General features: G+C 42.7%; 1 protein-coding gene across 3 annotated transcripts; it reads right to left on the bottom strand.

Annotated features, from left to right (window-relative positions):
• Nucleotides 1-9,838: 9,838 nt before the first annotated feature.
• On the bottom strand, nt 9,839-23,886 carry LOC121934676 (matrix metalloproteinase-9-like). Of its 3 annotated transcripts, none has more exons than XR_006104663.1 (5): nt 23,717-23,857; nt 21,204-21,368; nt 20,495-20,656; nt 11,449-11,613; nt 9,839-10,081 (listed from the first exon to the last, which is right to left on the bottom strand). XR_006104663.1 is itself a non-coding variant. In XM_042475386.1 (4 exons), exons 1-4 carry the CDS (start codon nt 23,781-23,783, stop codon nt 9,915-9,917), a joined length of 561 nt encoding a protein of 186 aa, XP_042331320.1. In that variant the 5' UTR covers nt 23,784-23,886; the 3' UTR covers nt 9,839-9,914. The 3 variants fall into 3 exon arrangements, 1 of the variants encoding a protein (XP_042331320.1); XR_006104664.1 differs by having other exon boundaries at nt 21,204-21,468; nt 23,717-23,851; XM_042475386.1 differs by lacking the exon at nt 21,204-21,368 and having other exon boundaries at nt 23,717-23,886.
• Nucleotides 23,887-24,154: the final 268 nt, after the last annotated feature.

Below are 24,154 nucleotides of genomic sequence, written 5' to 3'. Positions count from 1 at the left end.
TTCATCATTTGGATGCAGCACCAGAAGGGCGTCATGATGCCGCACAACATCTGGGCATCCTTGGGGCAGAGTCGGATGTGTGTCGTCAAGATGCTACACCCAGACTCTGCCCTCAGGCCGGCCTTTTAGGCCAGTCTGGATAGCCCCTCAGTTTCCCTTACATATAGGTATGTCCCTCTTTGAGGGGGGTGCTGTGGAAGTTGCTATTCCCTCTTTCTCTCCTTAGCATCCATTCACCCCAACGTATTGTATAGCCAGTGAAAGACACACACAGAGGGAGGGGGGAGAGAGAGAGAGAGAGAACTATTCCATGCCTCATGGGAAGCAAACAGGATCGGAGATGCATCTGGCTATGGCCCTTTATTCAGTTACAATATGATTACCGTAATACTGAAATCCACTGAGGTCCTCCAGAGGCCTCAGTGCTGCTGCAATCATTATGCATCTGGTTACAGCCTTCTCTGATCCTGCTTGTTCCCAATGAGGCATAGAATGGCTGTGCCAGGGGTTGCAGAGCTGTCAGTAAGTCCAAGGCTTTGCTACTGCCTCAGTCTCGCATAGGTTGGCAGTTGACCCTTGTTATATGCTGGGGTTTGGTTCCAAGATCCCCATGTATAACAAAATCCGTGTATTCAAGTCTCATTAAATATAATGACATAGCAAATGGTGTCCCTATAAAAAATGGAAAACAGTTTTGATATTTGAAATTTATTACTTTTTTAATGTTTTCAAACTCTTGAATATAAAAAATCCGTGTATAAGAAAGCTGACTGTATACGAGGTTACACTTAGCCTTCTGAATTGTAGCTGTTTGTTTGCCCTCTCTTCCATAGAAAACACAATTTAAAAAAAAATCTACATGATATAACATCCATTTCAAGTAAAAATCAGTTATATGCTCCCCAGGTAGAATGAATCAAAAAGAAATATATAGGAGAAAGTTTCTTACTCACACGGTAACAGCAGTGGAAAAGGGTGCAGACATAGAGAGAAGTGTCATGCGAAGACCATTTCCCTCTAAAGGCATCCGCTGGCATTGCGAAGGGCATCTTTTATTAGCTCTCACTAGGCATTCCTTTCACAACTATGCAAACACTGGATGTTTGTTTCAGCTACAAAGAGGATAATATACATAACAGTTGTGTTTGCCAGCTCAGTTTAATTTCCCTCCCCCCACTCTTAGCAGGAAATGCTATGAGAAAAGCTTACATTTCAGCTGTTATGCAACACAAGATGCTATAGGAATGAAGTATTCTAGTGAAATGACATTTTAAACCATCATTTTTCAAACACAGATGAGTGAACAAAATTACATGGGTCAGGGGGTATTAGCACTTGTTGATCCTATTTTTCAATGTCAATTCAAGGTGTGAAAGTACATACTGAGGCTTTTTTATCTTGATTACAAGTTCTCCTCCATCATCCCAAATCAGTCTATGAGAAACAATGGCAGAGTCTTACTAGGAGAACTTCTAAAAATATACATATGGCCATAGTGTCTCCTGTAAGGGTCCATTCTTTCATTCCCCATCAAGCATTCACTCTTCCATTTTTAGGAAAATATTGCATTTTAATTGCTATTTTAAAATACTCAGTGCTAAACAACACTAATAATATAATAATAATATAATAATAATAATAATATAATACTAAGAATAACTTTATTTTTAGCCCACCTTTCCTGGGATCAAGACAGGTTACAACAGTGAGAAGCACAATGCAATCAATAACAATAAAATTAAAAATACAAGAATTACAAAATAAGAACTATTAAATACAGGTAAGAATGATCCACTAGCACAGATTTACAAAAACAATGAGGAGAGAGAAGGGGGTTACATTGGAATGTAGGGTAGCCCGCTGGAACAGAAAGTAAGCCCCTTTTTAAACGGGTCCAGGGAGGTGGCCAAGCAAAGCTTGTCCGGAACGAGTTCCAGAGTTTGGGGCCGAGGTAGAGAAGGCCCTCTGAGTGGGGTGGTAGAACTATCTTCCTCTGGGACTCGTAACAATGCTTTCCCAACAGATCTGAGTGTGCGGGGCGGAAATGGATGGGAGAGCCGGGTCCTCCAAGTACCCTGGGCCCAAGCCATATAGGGCTTTATAGGTAATAACCAATACTTTGTATTGTGCCTGGAAGCGAATAGGCAGCCAATGGAGATCTTTCAATAGGTGTTATGTGACGGGTCTGGAAAGCCAGTGACCAGTCTCGCTGGCCATGTTTTGAACCAATTGAAGCTTCCGAGTATGGTACAAGGGTTGTCCCATGTAGAGCGCATTACAGAAACCAAACGAGAGGTTACCAGAGCAGGTACCACGTGTTCACAAGGTCCCCCTGTGCCCAGTAAGGGTGCAGCTGGCGTATCAGCCTAAGCTGATAACAAGTGCTCTGACCGTCGCATCCACTCTAGATGTAAGATGGAGCACGAAGATCCAGAAGCACCCCAGATTGCAAACTGAGTCCTTCACGGGGGCGAGTGATCCGGTTCAGGAGAGTGGACAAACACCATTCCCAGGCAGCGAGCCTATCACGAGCACTTCCTTTTTTCTGGATTCAAACTGAGTCTGTTTTTCCCCATCCAGCCCATTACCCGACTCCAGACAGGCATCCAGAGGAGAGATGCCATCCCGGTCACTGCAGTCGGAGGCACAGAGAAGACTATCTTGGTGTCATCAGCGTACTGAAAACACCAGGCCCCGTGTCTCCGGATAATCCTCCCGTGGTTTTCATGTAAATGTTAAATAGCATGGGGGACACCAGATGAAGTGCCCTCTATCGAGCACACGTCCCCCAGCTGCAACCATCTGGGACCGACCCAAGAGGTAGGATGGAACCACTGGAGGCGCAGTGCCCCCCGATTCCCCAGCTCTCTCAGGTGTCCCAGAAGGAATACCATGGTCAATGGTATTGAAAGCGCGCTGAGATGTCTAAGAGCACTAACAGGGACACCACCCCGTTACCCCGTCCAGGCCCAGAGGAGATCACGACCAAGGCAACTGGCAGTCTCAACTCCGTAGCCCACCCGGAGGACTTGGCAACAACAGAAAAACACTTTTTCTCCTCCAGACTCTACAAGGAAAGCATGAGCCAGAAATTGAGGACTCCATTGACCAAAATATTTTTCCACAAAAATACATAGATAATTGTCATTAATTAAATGACACAGACTTGTTCCATGCAGATTTGCATTCCATGGAGAAAGACAGTCGGGCATTTCAAAAATGTCCAACCCACACAGAACCATAGTTGGAAGAGCATCAAAACAGGAAAATCTGGTACTTCAGATGCGTGCTAGATTTTGCTAACATCCTTATTCCCCACTGGGTTTCTTTGCATGGTGACTTCATCTCTTCATTATTTTCTTTTTCAGTAAAGCGTATACACACACATTTGTCTATTTCTAAGAAATGACAAAAAGTAAGTTCTCATCTGGTTTTGCAATAAAATTATTGCTTCTGAGTTAACTCTGGCTGTTATAGACAGACTAAAGCTTGCTTTAGGTCCATGCGAGCGTAATCAGTCGTACTATCATGAATCTTAACAAACTGCCTCAATTAAAAAGAGTTGCCAAAGAATCTGGTGCCTTTGTTTGTAAATAGAAAGTATTGTACATACAGTATATGCCCAAGATTTAGCTCAGAGACATTTCTTTCTTTTCTTATGACCGAAGTCCCTATTCATTCTATCCAGAATTTGTATGAGAATTTGTATGATAATCAAAGAAAATAAAGAAAGAAAAATTGTAAAAAGAAGAAGGAGAGGCAGAGCTGTCCTGCGAAAATATGTCATAGGCTCTTGAATAGCTTTTTTCAAAATTTTCTCCAGACCTTTGAGATAATGAAGCATGTGCTGCCCGCTAATCTTGCGACACACTGTATCATATTTCACACTTTAGTCAACCCTGTTAGAGAGCAGTAGGTAAGGAAGAAAGTAGGGAAGGGTAGAATCAACCATAAATACATCCTGGCAGCTTTTTCATTAGCAAGAGTTCCAAGAAAAAGTGTATCATTAAATGTCAATATTGCCTAGATCTCCCCAGCAGCTAATATTTGTTCTTCAAGTGCAAATGAAATTCCTTCCCTAATCCAGAATTTGAATCATTTGGCACACTTTCCATAAACAAAATCCTGAACATTACTGTGAGCAACAGTTTCCTTAAAAAATACAGAAATGATGAGTAGGGGTCAACCACCATTGTTGCTAATATGAAGTTATTATATATTTTACATATTATACCAAAATAAATTGTGCTAGGGTAAAATAATATCCAACCTATATTACACATATTCATAGCTTCTCTATCCCACTCCAAAAACCCGACATTGGAAACATTGTAAACCATTCATGCCAAGTGAGACCATTGATCCATATGCACTCAGCACTGTCTAAATCAGAGGCAAGCAAATGCAGTCCGTGGGCTACATGTGGCCCACAAAATCCAAGCCATTTTTCAGATGTCTTTTTCAAACCAAATCAGACCAAAATCATTCCCCCAGTCACCTGCAAATGCGGGCTTCTCAATATCAGTAATGCAAAGGGATCTTGCAGCACCTTGAGGCTAATTAAGACTGGGGCAAAAGCTGCAGATCTAATGGAGTGGCCAGAGGCCACTCCGCCCAATGCTCTGGACCATGGCTACAGACACTGGCGTGTCCAAAGCGGTCTGCTGCTGCAGTCCCCAATGGGCGGCCAGCAGGATGGCTTTTGGTTGCCCCTTTTTGGGGCACTTTGGCTGCCTTAACCAGTCTCCTAGAAGTTTCTGGCAGCTCTGGGGCATGCATCATATAAATACACGCACCCAAAGCAGCAGAGACCACTTTATTCAGCCAGTCTGCTTTGGGCCTAGTGAACAAAGTTTGTAACATAGCTTTTCAAGACGTGGTGTGCTTCCTCGCATGTATGGTGAATTGGTGCTCAGTAAGGACCTTTATAGTGTATTATACTGTATATTGCCACAGAAATGCAAATCTGTGGGTTTGCTGATGAAGTAACAAGTTCAGTTTTTACTATGTCTTTGAGAGACAAGGGCAAGAGGAAAGATGTTGCCTAGGGCCAAGACCAAAGAATGTGGAAGGAGTTTTGGAATGTGGTCTGTGCAGGCTGGAACCGGAAGGAGATGTGATAAACTGACATGACTGAAAATGATAGCAACAAAGTGGTGGCAAAATGCATTTGATATAATTAAGTTCTACACACATTATGCAATCATAGCTCTGTTTTGCTGTCTGTCTAGCACAATTTTTCGAGAAACTCGCATATTTATATATATGCATAACTATACAGGCTATGGAGTATGATTACACATTGCTTGAATAGATTATTCGTCCTGCTGTTTACAAATGGAAAAAAATCTATATGCACTTTCCCAATGGTCTGATCCATCTAGCTTAGGAGTCAAATTTGCAAAATAAGTAAAAGTTTAGGGTTGGTTAGGGTTAGGGTTAGGGTTTAGGTTTAGGGTTTGGGTTATAGGGTTAGGGTTAGGTTTGAGAGGGTTAGGGTTAGGGTTTGAAGGTTTAGGGTTTAGGGTTTAGGGTTGTTGAGGGTTGAGGGTTAGGGTTTAGGTTTGGATTAGGGTTGGGTTAAGGGTGAGGGTTAGGGTTAGGGGGTAGGGTCAGGGTTAGGTTAAGTGTAGTATTAGGGTGTTGGTTAGGTAGGGTAGGATAGGTTAGGGTTTTTATTAGGGTTAGGTGGGTAGGGTTTAGGTTCGGGTTTGGATGGGATTGGGTAGGTTAGGTTGTTAGGGTCGGGTTTGGGTTGGGTTAGGGTGCGGGTGTAGGTGAGGGTTGGGGTTGGTGAGTTGGTTTGGGGTACGGGTGGTTTAGGTTACGGGTTAGGGATTAGGGTGGTTAGGGTTAGGGTTAGGGTTAGGGTTAGGATTAGGGATTAGGGTTAGGTTAGTTAGGGTTTTAGGCGTAGGTTAGGTTAGGGTTAGGTGGATTAGGGTTAGGGTTGCGGTTAGGGTGAGGATTTGGGGTTGATTTTGGTTGGTTAGGATTGGGTTCGGGTTAGGGTTTCGGGTTAGGGTTTTTGTTTGGTTGGGTTAACCGGAGTTACGGGTTAGGGTTAGGGTTAGGGTTGTTCGGGTTGTTGGGGTTGGGTTAGTAGGTTAGCAATGTAACGTGGAGTTGTGTTAGGGTTAGGGTTAGGGATTGGGTTGGGTTAGCGATTAGGGTTGAGGAACGTGGGGCTATGACTTACGGTTCCCTATCGGTGTTCAGGTTTCGGGTTCGGGTTCGCGTTGCGATGTTCGGTTGTTCGGTTTCGCGTTTAGGTTAGCGGTTCGGGATTCGGTCGTTATGTTTGGGTAAGGCTATCGGGTTCCGCTTAAACGGTTCGGGTTGGCTTCGGGTTAGGGTTAGGGTTTGGTTAGGATCAGGGTTCGCTTCTTTAGCGTCGGGTTCGGTTGGGTAGGATTGGGTTGGTTGGTTAGGGTTGGGTTGGTTGGTTTTGCCCCCATGTTTTTCTTCTCGTTCTTGAGAACTTGATGAGAATTTCTTTAAAATTCGTCCACATTCCCACTTTCAGGTATTTCTTTCTCTCTTTCAGCACGCTAGCGAATAATTTTCCACGATTTCTCGAAATGACAATAAAGCACGTCGAATAATTCTATTGCTTTGATTTTCAACATCAATTTCTGTCAAATGGAAGTTTGGCAGATGTTTAAGCATCTATGCTTTAAAAAATGGCACCACAAAGCGTTAGGGTTAGGGTGGGTTTTTAGGGTTTAGTTTTTTTAATGATTTGGTACTCTATATTTGCATTATTATATGCATCCTTCATCATTTTAAACTTATCATATTCTTCTTTTTTTTTCTTGTCATTCCTTTCAATCTTCCAAAACCAAAAACATTCGATCCTTACATACATAATCTAGAACCAAAACTCCAATCAAACATACAATGACAAGAGTATATCCGCAATGGATGTCTCTCAGATGATGCCCGTGTGGCCTCTGTCAGCCATGGCCAGAAACTTCCTCCATTTGTTGGAGGACATTCTGCCTCGTTCCATTACGCTCAGAGTCTTTATTTTGCTCAATCCAAACGGACAGCAATACTGACATCCGATGGCGTTGAGTCACTAACTCTTCTTTCTCTGGAAAACCAAGCTCGCAAAACATAAAGATTTACCAGTCTAATTGTTGACCAAGGGACTTTCCCAGAATGAGTCCACTGTCCCCCCCTGGTGTCCTCCTTCCTTTCCTCCAGTCTCGACATGGTCCTCTGGACCCTGGCTCCGGCTCCAGTCCAGAGGCCACCGCTTCCCAGGGCTGACCAGCCAACAATCCGGCCAACCACAGCAGCTACCTTCTCCCAAGTGTCCTTGGCCAGAGGACAGTCTTTAAAGTGTTTCTGTGGTCTCTTTGTACAGTTTCCAGTCACACAAGATGTTTTTGACACAAAAGTCTAGTACACATTTGCTCTGCTTCCTTCAGCCAGGCTGATTCCCCTTAAACAATATATTTGGTGGTAAAATCTCCACCGAATGTCCCACAGACCAAAAGGGACCCTCTGGTCGTGAAACACTCAATGCTTTGGGGCCATTCTTTTAAATAGAGAGACAACTGGTCCCCTTGGTGTCCATTTCCATCTGCGTCTGAAAGAAAACCACCCTCACCATTCCCAATACACAAAACCCTTCAAGGTCCTGATACACCCACTTGGTCTGAAACCACTCTGCCAGGACTTGTTTTGCTGAATCGCCCATAGACCTCCTGAGGAAGTCGGGGCCGCCTGTTTCATGGCGGCTGTCACCCGAAAGGCACCGGTTCTTCCTCCCGCCACCATTTCTCAGCCCAGCTCTCATTCACCCACGTGATTGGCAAACAGGGCCAGCCACCCTCCAGGCCAGATTGCTGATAAAACGTTGGCTGAGTTTCCCAAGTTCTGGCTGAGGAAAGCTGAGAGGAACCTGATCTCAGCACAGGCAGGTCTAGCCCCCCCTGCCACTTTCCTATAGGCCACGGCCCAAGCAAAGGGAAAAAGGCCGTTCCCCAGAGAAAATGGAAGACCAGTTTGTCCGCCTCCTTTAAGACATTTTGGGGAGGAGGTACACTGCGGCAAGAGTCAAGGCCTGTGGCATAAGGTAGTCTTATGCACACTGCTTTCTGATAAACATTTAACTGCCATGGTTCCATCTATCAAAACACGCCTTTATTTTTTCCAACCAGAGATACCAGTTCTTTTCCCCACAAAAGGTTATAGTGAAAATTAAACCTAAAATTTTATATTCCTCTAATTTTCTGACTTTTCATATTGCCCCTCCTGAATCCTACTAACAGTTCTACTGGAGTCAAAATTAAACTTTCCTCTTTTCGGGAAAGGAAATCAAATAACTTTTCTGCAAGTTTATCCGAGCCCCGAAGCTTGCTGATTCTCTCAGAAATAGTCATAGTTGAAGCTATCCCTTTGATCATTAACAAACAGAGAAATGTCATCTGCATGGGCTGCGTATTTCACCTGCTCAACCGAAGCCTCTATGGGAAAGGCATGACTCCTCTGTTGGGAAGGGTAACCCTCAAACCCTTCATGCTTTCTTCTGTCTCTTCTGCTGATTTGACAAAGGACCGAGTCGAACCAGGAGGGGGCTCAGGGGGCAGCCCTGCCTGACCCCCGAATTCAGCCTAATCGGAGTCCCCCTGTGTCCATTCACCTGAGGAGTCAGCCGCCTTCAGATAAGCAGTTGGATTACCTGACAAAGCGGATGGGGAGACCCCTTCTTGCCAGCGCTTCCACATAAACTGATGGTGAACGCGATCAAAAGCCTTGGCCTGATCAAGAGCAATATTTCCCCTGTTTCCCATTTGCCTCTCTGGGCCAAATGAAAGACCTCTCTAAACAAACACAATGAGTCCACCATAAAGCGCCCTGGAACAGCACTGGTTTGGGAACCTAAAAAAATTTGGGTGCTATTTTTGCCAGTCTGTTATTCAAAACCTTTGCCACAATCCTGTAATCCACATTTGTTAAAACTACGGTGCCAGTTTTGGGCAAAGTCAAATCTCCTTGTTTGAAAGAAAATCAAAATGTCATGATAAAAGGAGTCTGTCAGGCTTTCTCTAGACAGAGTTCATTTATGACTCGGGTGAGAAGGGGAACCAGCCACTGGCAAGGCTTGTAAAAGGTCCATCCAAGTCCATCTGCTCCTTCTTGAGGATTCCTGCTTGCAGAAGAGCATTGCCACTGGCACCCCACACCTCCCCTTCTCATCTGTAAGGTCACACTGTCTCAGCTCCAGGGGCATTCCATGGCAAAACTCGTCTTTATGGCCAGAAAACCCTCGGTTGTCCCATCTTCCAGTGCCACTTGATGTTGAACAGGGGTCAGACTACATGTCCTCTAGGATCCCATGTATTCCTATGTATTACTCATAGCAGAAGGGGGTTGGAGGCTGGATGGCCTTGAGGGTCCCCCAACTCTAGCATTTCTTGTTTATTGTTGAGATCTTTTTTCTTTGTGTGTGTGTGTGTGTGCCTTCTGGTTTTTTCAGAAGAGGAATGTTCTTTAAACATCTGCCAAACTTCCCTTTGTCAGCCCCACCTCCTTCTTCTCTTTTGTGAAAATTTTATGGCAGAGCATGATGTAAAGGGGAGAAGGCTCCCTCCTTTGTTCTGTTTTGTTTTTCAAAGCAAAGCTGTGAGTGAGAAAAGATGGGGGGGGGGAATCACACTAACAAAGGAAATAGCCCCTGGTAAAAGCCAGTATGAATGGTAGCTTTTCTTACTCAAAATACCCAAATCCTAGAGGTCAAATTGTAGCTCAAAGTCTTGTCTCTTCACTTCATTTCAAAATTATTAAAAATAAAAATTCTTACTCATTGATCGAGAGTGCTCAGAATTTCTTCTCTCTAAAATGCGAGCGAATGGTCGAATTAGGCATATTTCTACTAATTTTCAAATTTTGGAGAATATTCTTTACATCCCTAGATCACAGTATGTCATTTTGGGATCCACATCATAGTTGCTGGTGAGAGAGCACCACAGCTTCCCATCAAATGCCTCCTCCATTATACAGGATGATTGAGATTTCCCTTTGTAGATGAAAGGAAAGACACACGGTCCCTTGGGTTTAGCATCTAATCCTGGAAGGAAGAGAGAAAAAGGCTCAGAGATAACTAAAATTTATGAAAACAATACAGTATTTCCTTAATACTGCTCTGTGCTACTCCCATGCGGGGGGAGGGGGGAGAGCTATAATCTGTTCTCCTTTAAGACATCAAGAGCAGCTTCAACTGCAGCCAGGAATGCTTGGCATCAGGATAGGAGCTAAAATCCAACAATATTACTTTGGGTAGATTAAAATAGAAAAAGTACAGTCTATGTGATACATGCAGCCTCCAAGACCATTTTATGGCCCCAAGGCTCCCCAGGGTCAATAAATTATAGAAGTCTCCAAATGACCTAGTAGCGTTGGGAGCATTTTGTGTCCTGCTAGATCATTTTATGCCCAGGGGGCCTTCTTTTAAAGCAGGAAGTAAATAGGAAGTGACTTATAGTCACTACATGTGAGAAAAAAGATTCATCCTGGACCTAAAATAGCCTAAGTGGCAGGGAAATATGGTAAAAAATGTTCCTGGCATCCCTAGAGGACATATGGCTTGGGCCCAAGTTACTTGCGGGAACTCCTCTCCCTATATAATTCACCCCGCACACTCAGAACATCTGGGAAGCATTTATTAGAGCTACAAACAACTAGATTAGCAACGACTTCACAGCTGCTGCTCCAAAATGGTGGACTAGCCACCCGGAGGAGATCCATCTTATTACCTCCTTGGATGCCTTCAAGGGGGTAATCAAGATGAATCTCTTCCGGTGGGCATACCTGCCCAACCTTATATAAGAAATACTGCTCCTCTCCTCTGACTATGATTGTTCTCTAATTTTATTACTGTTGTTATTAATGATAGAGTTGGTTTGTTAATTAAAATTATTATTGCTGTCATGTTTTATTGACCATTCTTGGGTGTATTTTAGGTTGTAATCCTGCCGCGATCAAACTGGGAGAGGCGGGAAATATAAATTAACTATTTATTATTGTTATTATTATTATTATTATATGGGGTAAAACATTTTTTTAAACTTTTGCAGAGGTATAGTGGGATCCAATGTCACATGGGGATCTAAGGTGGCCCCCAAGCCTCCCATAGTTGCTTCCTCCTGGGGTAGATGGATCTTCTATTGCTTAACAGTAGTGCAATTCATTCATTGTTCTAATCCTCAGAATTCATTGTCCATCTTCCATCGCTTCATCAGTTACATACTCAGTAGACAGAAGAACAAAAATTGTCACTCTAGTACCTACATTTCCCATAAAGGTGTACTTTAAAATTTGACTTTCTTCTTCTTCCTTAATATCTTTTGCCATCTTGATCACACACTGATGTTTCTTGGCCACACATGTCTCAGTTTTCATCTCTAAAGTGTTGGAGGGTATTCCGCCCTGACTTACTTGAATCTGCACAATAGCGCCACTGTCTATCCTCGTCATAGTTTCCCGTTGTGGCACTCCAAAATCTCCCATCCTTTGTGGCCTCATTGGTGCAGGTGTAGAATGTACGGTTTCTGTAGATGAAGGGGAAGACACAGGGCTTGCCTTTGGAATTCCCTTCATATTCTGAAGATGTGAAGAACAATAATAGAGCAGAATTTAACTGAAGTTTATTTTAAAAAACAAAAGAGAGATTGAAAACCCTGGGTTCAAAAAATAAACAAGTGGAGAGGGTCCAAAGCACTGATTCGTGTCTTTGATTGGGGTCTCTTGCCTTCCTAATTCCTTTAGATTGAATTTATTAAGAAGTAGCTGGTGGTGCCTAAATATCCTAAAGGCATGAGATCCTGTCTGATCTTGGAAGTTAAGCAAGGTTGGCCCTTGTTAGTACTTGGATGGGAGACCACCAATGAATACCACGTGCCGTAGGCTATACTTCAGAGGTGGGACATGGCAAAATCCTGAGTATTACTTACATATGAAAATCCAATGAGATTCATGGGGTTGCCATAAACTGACAAGTAAGTTGACGGCACACGCACATATGTGTGTATGAGAGAGCATCCAAACTCAGTGGAGCATCTGTAGGTCATTAGAAAGCCACCATTTTTATATTCTCACAGTATCTCAGAGCAGAATTGTCTTTTACTCTCTTTGTATTCCCTCTAAACTTCTTCAACTGCTTTTTTTCTAGCAGTTTAATATCAAATGGTATCACTTTTTTCAAAACTAGAATTCGCCTGCCAATGATTTCTATTGGTTGTTTTTGGGGAAGGAATTTTTTTAGTATCTGTGCAGCTCCCCAAAGTCGAGATGCAAAAACTGGACTCCAGGCCCATTATAATTCTTCATGCCTATTTTAGGGTAACATCAGATTAGGACACTGTGGGAATACCAAAATGAGGCCTGCAATTATAAAGTAAAAATATTAAAAAGGAATTATCATCTCTTGATAGCTTCCCATCATTTCTTTAATATAATCCCTTTTCAAAATAATCAAAAAGGTGACTGTTACAGCCGAATTGAAAAGTATTATTGTTTAAGATGAATGCATTTATTATAACATGAACAAAGTGTAATTCAATCCTATTATACTGAGGAAGGAGCAAGCTTGTTTTCTGCTACTCCAGAGACTAGGACCTGGAGCCATGGATGCAAGCTCCAGGAAAAGAAATTCCACCTTAACATTAGGAGGAACTTTCTGACAGTAAGGGCTGTTTGACAGTGGAACAAACTCCCTCGGAGTGTAGTAGAGTCTCCTTCCTTAGAGGTCTTTAAACAGAGGCTGGATGGCCATCTGTCAGGGATGCTTTGATTTAGATTTCCTGCATGGCAGGGGGTTGGACTGGATGGTCCTTGCGGTCTCTTCCAACTCTACAATTCAATGGCGCGTTACAGACCGCCGGATTGCGGCGGTCTGGCTCCACCTCCGCTTTCAGTGTCCGAGAGCGCGGAAATCGCACTCCTTCCTGGGCCTCAGAAGAGACGCCGCAAGGCGCTAGTCGCGCACTCGCGGCGTCACTTCCGGGGCATGACGTGCGGACGCACAGTGTCCACTACGTCAATATGGCAGCGGCCGTGTAGAACGGCCACCGCCATTTGTCACGGACTCTGTCCGTGATAAGGTTAGGAGCGTCTGGAAGAGACACCCCTTTTTCAAACTGGGACGTCCTCAGGATGTCCCTAATGGCGGTCTGTAACCCGCCAACGATTCTATGATTCTATGAATCCATTGAAAGCTCAAATTACAATAAATCTGTTAAGTCTTCAAACATGCTATAAAATTTTTGGATAGCTTTATAACCATTGTCTTGGAGGGAATTGAGTTTGTTATAACAATAGCAAATTGATTATTTTAACAACCTACCTATTTTACCCTCTAACTCTGAGATATCATCCTTCTGTTTAAACCTCTTTGTTGTTGTGTGTCTTCAAGTTGTGTCCAATTTATGGCCACCCTAGGTAAACTTATGACAGGGTTTTCTGCGGCTGAGAATGTGTGACTTGCCCAAGGTCGTCCAGTGGGATTCTGTGTCTAAGTAGGGGGACTGAACCCTGGTCTCCAAAGTCATAATGCAATTCTCAAACCACTACACCACATTGGCTTATAATACTGTGATTGGGTTCCAAGTATTGTAATTCTTATTTCTATCAGACTATCAAAATCCATTATCATTATGGTTGGTGTGGAAGATTTGCTCCATAACTTTGCCCAGATCCACACATCCTACATGAAACACTGCCCATTTTCAGGCCTGTGACATATTTCATGAAAGAAAAAAGTGGGACGTTCAACATCATGCACACATTTTGGGGAAAATATAGAAGAGCTACTTTGTAAAATTCTCAAACACACTTTAGAAAATGGGGCACATGCATTAAAACTTCCATTTAGAAAATATGCACAAATATATATAGGGGTTTTTTTACCTTTTTTAAAAAAAATAATTGTATAGAATTTGCACATAACAAATATGGAGACAGGGAAAGGAGGAATTCGGTAAATGTCCTTTCTATTCAGTCTTTCTTATGATGTATTGTGGGAGTTGAGGGAACTCACAATGGTTGTCCAAAGGACCAGAAAGAATGGACATTTGGAACAAGGATGAGGAGGCTACAATCAGTCCATGCACCTTATGAGTCTGAACCATAGTGTACAAACATGCTGCTACCAAACTTCCTACCTTAAATGGAACATGCCTTCCATTTAGTGTCCCTGTCATAGTCAGCAGTTGTGGCACACCATAGTATGTTATCACCAGCACCTTCTCTGGTGCATGAAGAATAGAACTTGTTATTGAATTTGAAAGGAAAGACACACGGGCGGAGTTCTAAAGAGGAAACAAAAGGCATAAGACAAGTGTTTAAAAACTATATTAAATGGGGCTGGGTAGGAAGTAATATAGTGAGGTAAATCACTGGAGAGGAGGAGGTTCAACTGCATTCTACTGATCCATTCTGCAGGAGTCACACATATGCCAAGTGTCTTTAACTTGATATTTACTGCCTGTACTGCATTTCTCATTACTCTCACATGTCTCTTAACCAGAAAGGTACCCAAAACACAGAGATGCAGTCTACTATGTCCGCAGGAACTGTTGAATGGAGCACTAGCTCATCTTATAAGAAGGCTAGAAAAGACCATTTCAGCCACCTTCCAGAATTCCAAGTCAGACAGCATTGGGTGATAAGGATGCATAAGGTACAGAAATGCTGGTATATTTCCCACTGGGCCTTTCTGTAATTTCCATGGTTAGCAGAACAATTTTGATGGCTTAGATATTTGATGCCATGAGGAAATGTTATGTGTCTTTGTCTTCTGTGGGATTTACTTTGTCATTGCAGCTTTGTATTAATCTTCCCCTGGGCTGTGATCCACAGGTCAGATAAACCTGAGTATCCACAAAGGGGCCCATGTACTGCAGTAGCAGTGCAAATCTCCTGTACCACCAAAACTCAAGATACATAGTCACCTCACGTTATGTACAGACCGGCCTGAAAGGCCGGCAAAGCAGCAGAGTCAGGGCGTAGTGTCCTCATGATACATGCCTGAATCCACTCCCCCAGGGCACCCTGATGCTGTGTACCTTCCACACAGTGCGTGCGGCCTCATGGCATGCCTCTGTCACTGCATCCATACAAAGCAGTTCCGAAGAAGAGCCATATAGCTGTACTGCTGCAGCTATGGTGTTCTTTCGTGGGTGCAAAAAGCAGCCACTTTTTGCTGCTCCTTTTTGCACCATCAACAGGCCAGATCGGGGCTGCAGCATGACGTTGCCACAGCCCCAATCTGCCTAGGAAAGGGGCTGCGTCTCGGTTTCCTACATTTCATTTAAGACCTGCCTGTTATGATTTTGTCCCCACCTGAGGATTCACAATATGTCCACTGTGGGTCTTCATCATAGTTGCTGGTGAGAGAACACCAGAGCTTTCCAGTGGATGATCCATCTGTTGTGCATGTAGAATAAGACTGGCCCTTGTAGATGAAAGGGAAGGTGCATGGTCCTTTAGGGCTTGCATCCAGTCCTGAAAGATCAAAGAAAAAAGACAAGGGAGGTTCTTTTATGACAACAATGTTTCCTGGATTGTATCACTCCCTTACACAACATAGACCTATACCATACTATCACCTTTCTTTTCAGCAGAGATGGCAATGGACCAGATGAGCAATATAGAGGATGCCCTATCAAATTTCTCCCAAGAGTTCCATCTCCTCTCAGCCAAGCATGGAAAATCTCTTATTTTCAGCTTTCCTTAGTCTTTCAGACCCAAATCCACAAGTGCTAGGAATAGCAAAGATCCCAAGCAAAAGTTTTACAAGATTACCTTATGACATACTGAATTGTTAGAGATATCTTCCTGTGAGCTGACAGATACTTATTTGTTTCTTAATCAGCAGCTGGCAGCATAACTGTGCAGAACCTCCATGCCTCTGAATAAGAAGGTCAATTGCCACTAGTTCTTTTTGCGTGCATCTGGGAAGCCTATTTAGTCACTCATCTGAAGCTCATCTTGATGGGATTCAGATCTAATCCACCAGGTTCTTAGAGGAGGCAAATAAAATGGAGATTGTAGGCTTGTACTTCAATTACTCTAGAGAAAACCCGATGGAAACTTGATCAAAAACTAAACTATTTTATTGCCTTCTCTTATTGTAGTTAATATTCTTTAATATTAATATTATCTTCATTATCACTGTCATACTTACCATCATCTATCTCTAATTGTTTGTGCTATCTTGATAATAACAATTTTTAAACAATTTTTAAGGAAGGATAAATCTTATTCTGTGACAACATTCCTATCCCCCTCTTAACAACACATGATAGTCATGTAGTCTCTTCTCCACTTCCTCTCCCAGTTCCATTTTCAAAAGAAATGGCAACTCTTTTTATAACCCTTTTCAGTATCGGATCATTGGTTTCCAAAATCTCGGCTTCCTTCTGTCTTACTTGTGTCAGCACAGTAACTCCACTTCTTCTCTTTATCATAGCTCCCACTTGTACCACACCAGAATCGTCCATCTTTTTCATTTTCATTGGTGCAAGTAAAGAATGTCCGATTCCTGTAGCTGAACGGGAAGAAACAGGCCTGTCCTTTGGAGTTGCCTTCATATTCTATGGATGGAGAGAACATTTAATTAAGAGGATGGGTTGGTTTTGAACCACGGTCAGAAGCTGAACATTCTGCCTTCAAGATTAACACTTCTGCTTTGATGTGCTTTTCTTTCCCCTTAATACATTGCATTGACTATAACAAAGAAAAGTATCCCAATGTTAACAAGAAATGACTGGATGTGAGGACAGTTTTGCAATATCATCTGTTCCTGATTGATTGTGAGGGTTGATTGGGCTGATCTGGCTGGCCACGTAAATTTCTCCTTTATCCTTCATCATTCCACGTGTATTACACCCAAAGCTGTGCAGTTGGTAGAAGAAGACAATCATCCCAACAAAAACCAGCTGATTTACTGGGGTTATTTTGTCCCATTAGCATCACTGGGCAGGCAGGTGGTGTGAACCACACCGGGTGACACCTTGGAGAAGGGTGTCACCCAGCTGCACCCCCTTCTCTAGTGGGGTGTTCTTGCTACCAGGCAGCTTTTTCCAGGACTCATCGGGGTGCTGGCCAGCAGGGAGGTAACAGAGCCCTCCCATTTTTAGTCCCACCATTTTCCTTTCCATCTGGTTCTTGATTCCCTGCTGCCTTAAGCTTTCCCACCCCAGCCCCGAGAGTCCAAGGTGGAAACAGTGGAGGAGGAGAAGCACATGTTTCCTGCTCAAACCCATGATGGGATAGGGGAAGAGAGGCTGCCAAGGGAGTGCCTCCTTTTCCTTGTGCTGTTTCTTCAGCATACATATGCTCTCTCCCTCCCAGCAGGTCTGAGAGGAAAGCTAGTTGTGCCTTTCCCCTCAGACCCATGCTGAAGGGTGTGTGTGTGTTTGTAAAGAATCCCAGCAAAGAGAAGCCTGCAGGAGGGCAGCTTGCTTTTCCTTTGCTGAGTTTCTTCAGCAAGCAAACAAACATGGGTGCACATGCACAGACACACACACACCCTCCAGGCAGGTCCAATGAGGAAAGCCAGTTGTGTGTGTCTGTGTGTGCTTGTGTCTGTTGAAGAATTACAGTAAGGCGAAGCATGCATGAAAATACCTTGCTTTTCCTTACAGAGATTCTTCAGCACACACACATCCCTACCCACTTCCTGGCTTTTCTCTCAAACCTGCTTGGAGGGTATCCATATGTCTGCATGCACTGAGGAACTCATCAAGGAGAAGCCAACTGCCTACCTTGGGAAGGCTAGCACTGTGGGCTTCCAGAAGTCATTGGACTACAGCTCCAGTAGAACCAGCCTGCAATGCCAGTGGTGAGGAATAATAGGAATTGCACCAGAATTCCCATCTGTGTTCTCCTAGTATCATTTGGCCTTTGTGTGACTGTTTCTCTCATAGCCTGGTTACATTTTCTGACTCCTATTTCCTGTGAAGTTAATCAGTTTTGGGATGTATCACATTGCCTCCCAGTGGTATGGTGTTTGATTCCCATTCTGTGCCTTTAGCTGGGATTACAATGTGCCCTTGGTATCTGGTGGGATTTGGTTCCAGGACACCTACACCACCCCCAGGATACAAAAATCCATGGATGCTCATCCGATTAATAGCAATATAATATAATGGAATAGCAAAATGGTGTTCCTTATATAAAATGGCAAAATCTAGGTTTTCATTTGGAATTTATGTATTCTTTAAATAATGTCAAGCTAGCCCACTTTTAACACACCAGGTGCCATGCCATCCTGATTTCCCAGCATGAGAAAGAGGATGTCCTGTTCCTGTAGCTATGGCCGCCACTTCCGTACCAGCAGGAGCTCTGTGGACAGGTCACACAGCATGTCACCACTTGTCAATGCAACCAATGTGAAGCCACGGTAGAGAGACTCCAATCACATGGCTGGGGCCTCAAGAAACTCCAGTCTTATGATTGGCGATTTCCTTCTACCCTCTCTTTTCATTGGTCACATGGGTAAGCCCACCATCAGGAAAGGTAGTGGCACACCAGGCAGCCTGTCCACTGAGCTCCTACAGGTTCAGAAGTGGCGTCTGTGGCTCCAGGAACAGGGAACGGGTCAACCATGTTGATGTGGTATGGATTCAGCTTACCCATGTGAACAGTGCACTGGGTTTGCTCCAGTGTATGCAACTACCATTGGGGTCACTTCGGGGCCAGTTTTAACCCCAGCATTATGCTCCAGATTCAACCCAGATTTATAGCCAGTACAGGCAGGGCCAATGCTGTAGACAATGGAGTTTATCACATGCAATTTTAATGCCGACCCAGGCATGAGATTGGATCGGGCTGGAATGGATTAAAACTGATGTTAATGCACGCAAAATTGCTGCTGCCTGACCATCACCCGCCCTCCAGGAGTGCTCTGGTGGCCAATTTTGGAACTACGGAATGCGTAGTACCAAAATTGGCCACCAGAGCACTGCTGGAGGATGGGTGATGGTTGGGCAGCAGCGCAGCAGCAATTTTGTGTGCATTAATATCAGTTTTAACTCATTCCAGCCCAATCCTGTCTCATGCCTGGGTTAGCGCTAAAATTGCATGAGATAAACTCCACTGTTGTAGCCCATTCCTACTTTTATATAGATTTTGCCACAACAACAACAAATTACTCTGAGGAATATATATACCTTCTTTTAACACATCAGATTACATATATAATTTGTAAAACAGGATTATTGCCTGAGGTTGGAAAAGTGATTTCTCTGGACTACAACTGAGAGACCTTCATCCTGCATGACCAGTGGCCATGCCAGGTGGGTGATTTGGGGCACTGTAGTCCACAAGTTTACTTTCTCAGTCTTTAGTTATGCCCTAGACTCCATCCATTGAGTTTCTTGATATCATGAGGTTCCTACCTTGAAGAGAGCATGTTGTCCATTTAGTGTCCCTGTCATAATTATTAGTTGTGGCACACCACAATACGTTATCTCCAGCTCCATCCCTAGTACATGCAGAATAGGACTTCCCTTTAAAAATGAAAGGAAAGACACAAGGGAGGGGTTCTGTGGAGGGAATAAAGAGTCATTTAAGAAGTTCAGAGAACTACATTAAGACAGATTCACAGAAACTGTAAAATGGATGATGACTGACACCTGTACAACTTTGTTCTGCTCTCGTAAGATTCGTGTTCATAATAATCAGGCTTAAAGGCAATTGGCAAAACTGACATTTATCCTATAGCATTACTAGACCCTGCATTTTCAACCTGTATATGTGTGTGTGCCTCCAATCCCTGTGACAAGCAAGCATCTAAACTAGGGAGACAACTTCATTGCGAACAAACCTAATTTTGCAATGAGGCAAACATACAACGCAGGAAAACCTAGCTCACAACATAAGCTTTCTTCTTGGTGTACTCCCCCATGCAATTCTAAGCACAGCTGTGCCAAGGTGGCAAGATGGGTTTGTCATTAACTTTTTACCACAGAAGCAAAATTGAGGAGGTCATGCTTGTTGCTATCTGCTAACCATCACTGTATAGAAAGTTCCAACATGGGCCTCTTCATTTTCAGCTAGCTAACAGTAAGACCTAAATTTAGTTAATGTCCCCTCACCCTTCAGGAGCATAGTGATACGAGTGTGGCATCTTTCACCACTTTCTGTGCTTAAAATATCTGTCAGTCATGACATATGAGTTCTGACAATTAGGCAAATGAGCCATCATCCCCAACCCTTGACAGAGCAGAGTAGGTGAAAACATTTACAACAAGGACCCACTACAATTTCTGACTTAGCCTATGTGACCAGGAAGAGGCTAGTGGGTTTAAGACTCACAATTATCCTGTCTTGCAAATTTACAAGCTGGCTCAATTTTTTTCCAGTGTATATACAACGAAGCACTCATTATTAGATCCTCCTTTTTAAAAATCTCCTTTTAAAAAAAGTTGGCTTTTCTTTTCTCTCTCTCTCTCTCTCTCTCTCTCTCTCTCTCCTGTACCTGAGGGTTCACAGTATGTCCATTTGGGGTATTCATCAAAGTTCCTGGTCAGAGAGCACCAGAGCTTTCCATCGGATGACCCATCAGTTGTGCAAGATGAGTAGATTTTCCCATTGTAGTTGAAAGGGAAAATGCATGGTCCATGAGGATTTGCAAGTTGTCCTGGATGGAAGTGATGAAAAGAGAATATGGGAACAGGAGGAGGGGATAGAAGCAAAGAAAACTTGTCTGAGAACTTGTGTCTTTAATAAACCAGATTTAGAAAACCAGTGAACTTCATTGTCTCCTGCCTTGTTAGGTGTTACAAACTATTACTGGCAACTAGATTTGACAGGTGACATAACAGACAAGGCTCTTGGCCTTTAGATGGTTTCTGCTCAGAAAATAATATTTTTGTGAAAGGGGGTTTGTTTTTTGCACAGAAAATGCAGTTTTATGTGCAAAAATACTACGTGTAAATTTTGTTAGAATAAGTCCTGAACCTATAATGATCCTCAAAAACTGCAGTTTTCAATTTTTTCAAATGGGAAGAAAGTTGATGAAATTACTAATTGTTTTCCTCAAGAATAAAGTTGAGGAATAATTGCATTCCTTTTCCGCACAGTCTTTTCCTGCTTTCTTCTTACAGTTTTCTCTCACTCTTTTTGGTCTACAAACACAACTTGCCTATCTTACCCTAACCCATCGTACGCTTCTACAAAATCCGTACTTGTATCAGTGCAGTAGGTCCATTTATTATTCTTATCTAAGCTTCCTGTGGTGGCACACCAAAACCTCTCAAGATTATCATCTTCATTGGTACAGGTGTAGAAAGTTCAGCTCTTGTAGGCGAAGGGAAAGACACAGGCTTGTCCGTCAGAATAACCCCTGTTGTCTAGGTGCAGAAAAAAGGTCAGAGATTAGCATACTTAACTTTAGTTCCCCATACCGGTATCATCAGATGTTTGTAATAGGGATGTGACAAACGTTCATTGCTGTTGGGTTAACATAAGGATTTTTTATTTCCCAGCCCTTTTTAAATGTCTGTGTACAAGCCAAGTAATTTGCCACTTCCTCAGGCCAGGTGTGAGAATCTTCAGATGGTTCATTTGCAAATGAATTAACAGAGCAGAAACGTTCATTTGAAATTTGATGTTCTGGATATTTTTATTATTTTATTGCCTTATTCTTTCAGTGCAGGTAATAAATATCCAATAAACATCCAAAATGCTCCATACATTCCTGACAGCCCAGCCGCCACCCCGTGCCATATTCCAATGGCACATTTCTCTGTTTCTTTCCAAAACCTAGGAACCAATGAGATATCACTGGATAACATGGCATATTCTAAATAGTGCTACTTTTTGTAATTGTGCCATTGTGAACCTATTAATGACAATTTCATTCAGAGGTTTTGTCAGTCCATTTGAAATTGCTCCCATTGCAGCTATCACCACAAAACCCAGTGTTGTTTTTTCCCAGAGGCTCTGTATTTCAATTTGTAGGCCTTCATATTTCACAACTTTTCCCCTCTCTTTGTTTTCAGTTCTATTGTCCCCCTGGATTGTCACATCTACAATACAAGTTTTCAAATCAAAATGTTTCTTCTGATCCACAGATCTAATAAAAAAATCAAGCCTAAAATAAAAAGGGACAGATATCAAATAGAGATAAAACTCTACAGTAAAACTGTAGAACAGTTACTATCAACTTTTATCTAAAACACAGAGAGCTCTGATCCTTTCTGCCTGTGTAAGAAATTTAGTGACAGCCAAAGTTACTTTTGTGGACTTATCCTCCAATAGAAACTTAATATAGAATTGGTCTGATTATAGATGGATTATATAGCAATGTCTGGGGATGGCAAAATGGATGACAGAGGGAAAATATTCTAAAATATTGAGATCTACAAACTGACATTCAGTAATTATAGAAAACAACTGTGGTTCCAGAGAAGAATTATTATTATCCATCAACTTGATTGTTATCATCCTTAGTTTTAATTATTTTGCAATATAGAAAAAAATAGTTCTTAAAACTGTTGAATGACTGTGAAAATGCCTTAGAACAGATATAATGTTATTGAGTGTTCTCTTAAGTTCTTTCCAACTCTAAGACCAACCTATCCTGGGGCTTTCCTGGAAAGATTTATTCAGAGGAGGTTTGCCATTGCCTTCTTTTGAGACTGAGAGAATGGGAGGTCAGCCAATGAGTTTCCATAGCCAAGCATGGATTCAAACCCTGGTCTTCCAGAGTCCTGGTCCTACACTCAGATCACTATACTACACAGGCTCTTTATTATAATAATATTACATCCCTAGTGTATATATAAATCATCAACCCAGGGATGGGGTCAGAAAGTACTCTCCTTCTGCTGACTCATCCCTGAGCAACTGGTAGTAGTATCTGAGTAGTCTTCCTGGCATAGAAGGAGGGATGAACTAAGCCTGTAGCAGCTGTTTATTCTCTGTGTAGAGAGTAACATTTAGATCCATATCTTTGTTCATGTATTCCTGTATAGCAAGGTTTGGACTGGATTGCTCTTGTGGTCTTTTCTAACTCTATTTTTCCAGGGAGTCAGGAGATGCTGCCTCCCAGTAGTCCTTGGTTCCTTGGCCAAAAGCAGTGACCACAGTGGGTCTCTCTTCAGCTCTGTGGTCCCAACACAACTGGCAAGTAAAGCTGAGTGTTATTTCTGGGTGGAAAGTAGGAAGCAGTTGCTTCTTCCCTGACTAATGAATGTAGGCTGAACTTTTCTTTGACCTCATTTAGCTGTATTTTTTCACCCAGAGAATTAGTTGGACTCTAGCCTGTCTAGGAACTTCATTTTGTTTAAATCAGGGTGGGTAACTTGTCGTTCTCCAGATGCTTTTATACTTCAACTCCCATTATCTCTCACCATTGGCTATGCCAGTTAGGAGTTGTAGTCCAGCAATATCTGGAGGCCCACAGCGTGCTCAGCCCTGGTTTAAATTAATTTTACTACAATCTGGGGAATGATCCCAGCCTTGATTTGAGAAAGGTCAAAATCACCCTTTTATGGTATCTCGGCAGTCTTGATGTCTGTACTGTATTGTATCACACTTCCAACTGTCACGTTTTTTCCTTTGACAGAACTGTAAGAAAATAAAGGTATGTGTGTGTTCTGACCAGTTATTAAAAAATTCACTGAATGAAGAAATTAGTGATTTATTGCTAAAACATGTTAACTAAACCAGGAATAACAACTGGAATATTCCTTACCTCTACCTGTTGTGAGCAAAGGTAGGAAAATCCAGGCATACAAGAGAGAGATCGCAGCAGAGGTCATCTCCTTCCTAAGTCACTCCAACAAATATGAAGAATGGGAGGTTCACTCACTTCTTTTTCTCCTGTGCCCTATTTGAGCATTTCTTCCTTACATAAATGTAAAACTGCTGTTTGCACTGCCCATCCAGGGACTGAACAAATAGCATGCTTAATGATTTATCTGTTTAAGACCTGGATTGATCTCATGTTGGCTCTCATGCCAGGCAGCTACAAAAGGAAGAGCTAAGGCTGAGGTCTTCACAGATATGTCCCATGATCAAAAATGATTTTGTCCATGGTCATAAATAGATTATTCTCCATGCAATCACACTTTACCTTGCTCTTTCTTGGGTCATATCCAGAGGGCGTGATGGGTTGTCTGGGACTAGCAAA

The sequence above is a fragment of the Sceloporus undulatus genome, chromosome 6 (assembly GCF_019175285.1).
Source record: "Sceloporus undulatus isolate JIND9_A2432 ecotype Alabama chromosome 6, SceUnd_v1.1, whole genome shotgun sequence".
Taxonomy (NCBI): Eukaryota; Metazoa; Chordata; class Lepidosauria; order Squamata; family Phrynosomatidae; genus Sceloporus; species Sceloporus undulatus.
The sequence above is the reverse complement of the archived record's forward strand: the minus strand, read 5'-3'. Positions and strand labels throughout refer to the sequence as shown.

Coding starts and splice junctions, on each gene's coding strand:
- LOC121934676 (XM_042475386.1), bottom strand. CDS start 23,783: ATGACCTCTGCTGCGATCTCTCTCTTGTATGCCTGGATTTTCCTACCT. Junction 20,657..23,716: donor TTTGCTCACAACAGGTAGAG/GTAAGGAATATT, acceptor ACTTCCATCCAG/GACAACTTGCAAATCCTCAT. Junction 10,082..11,448: donor GCGCTATTGTGCAGATTCAA/GTAAGTCAGGGC, acceptor TCTTCCTTCCAG/GATTAGATGCTAAACCCAAG.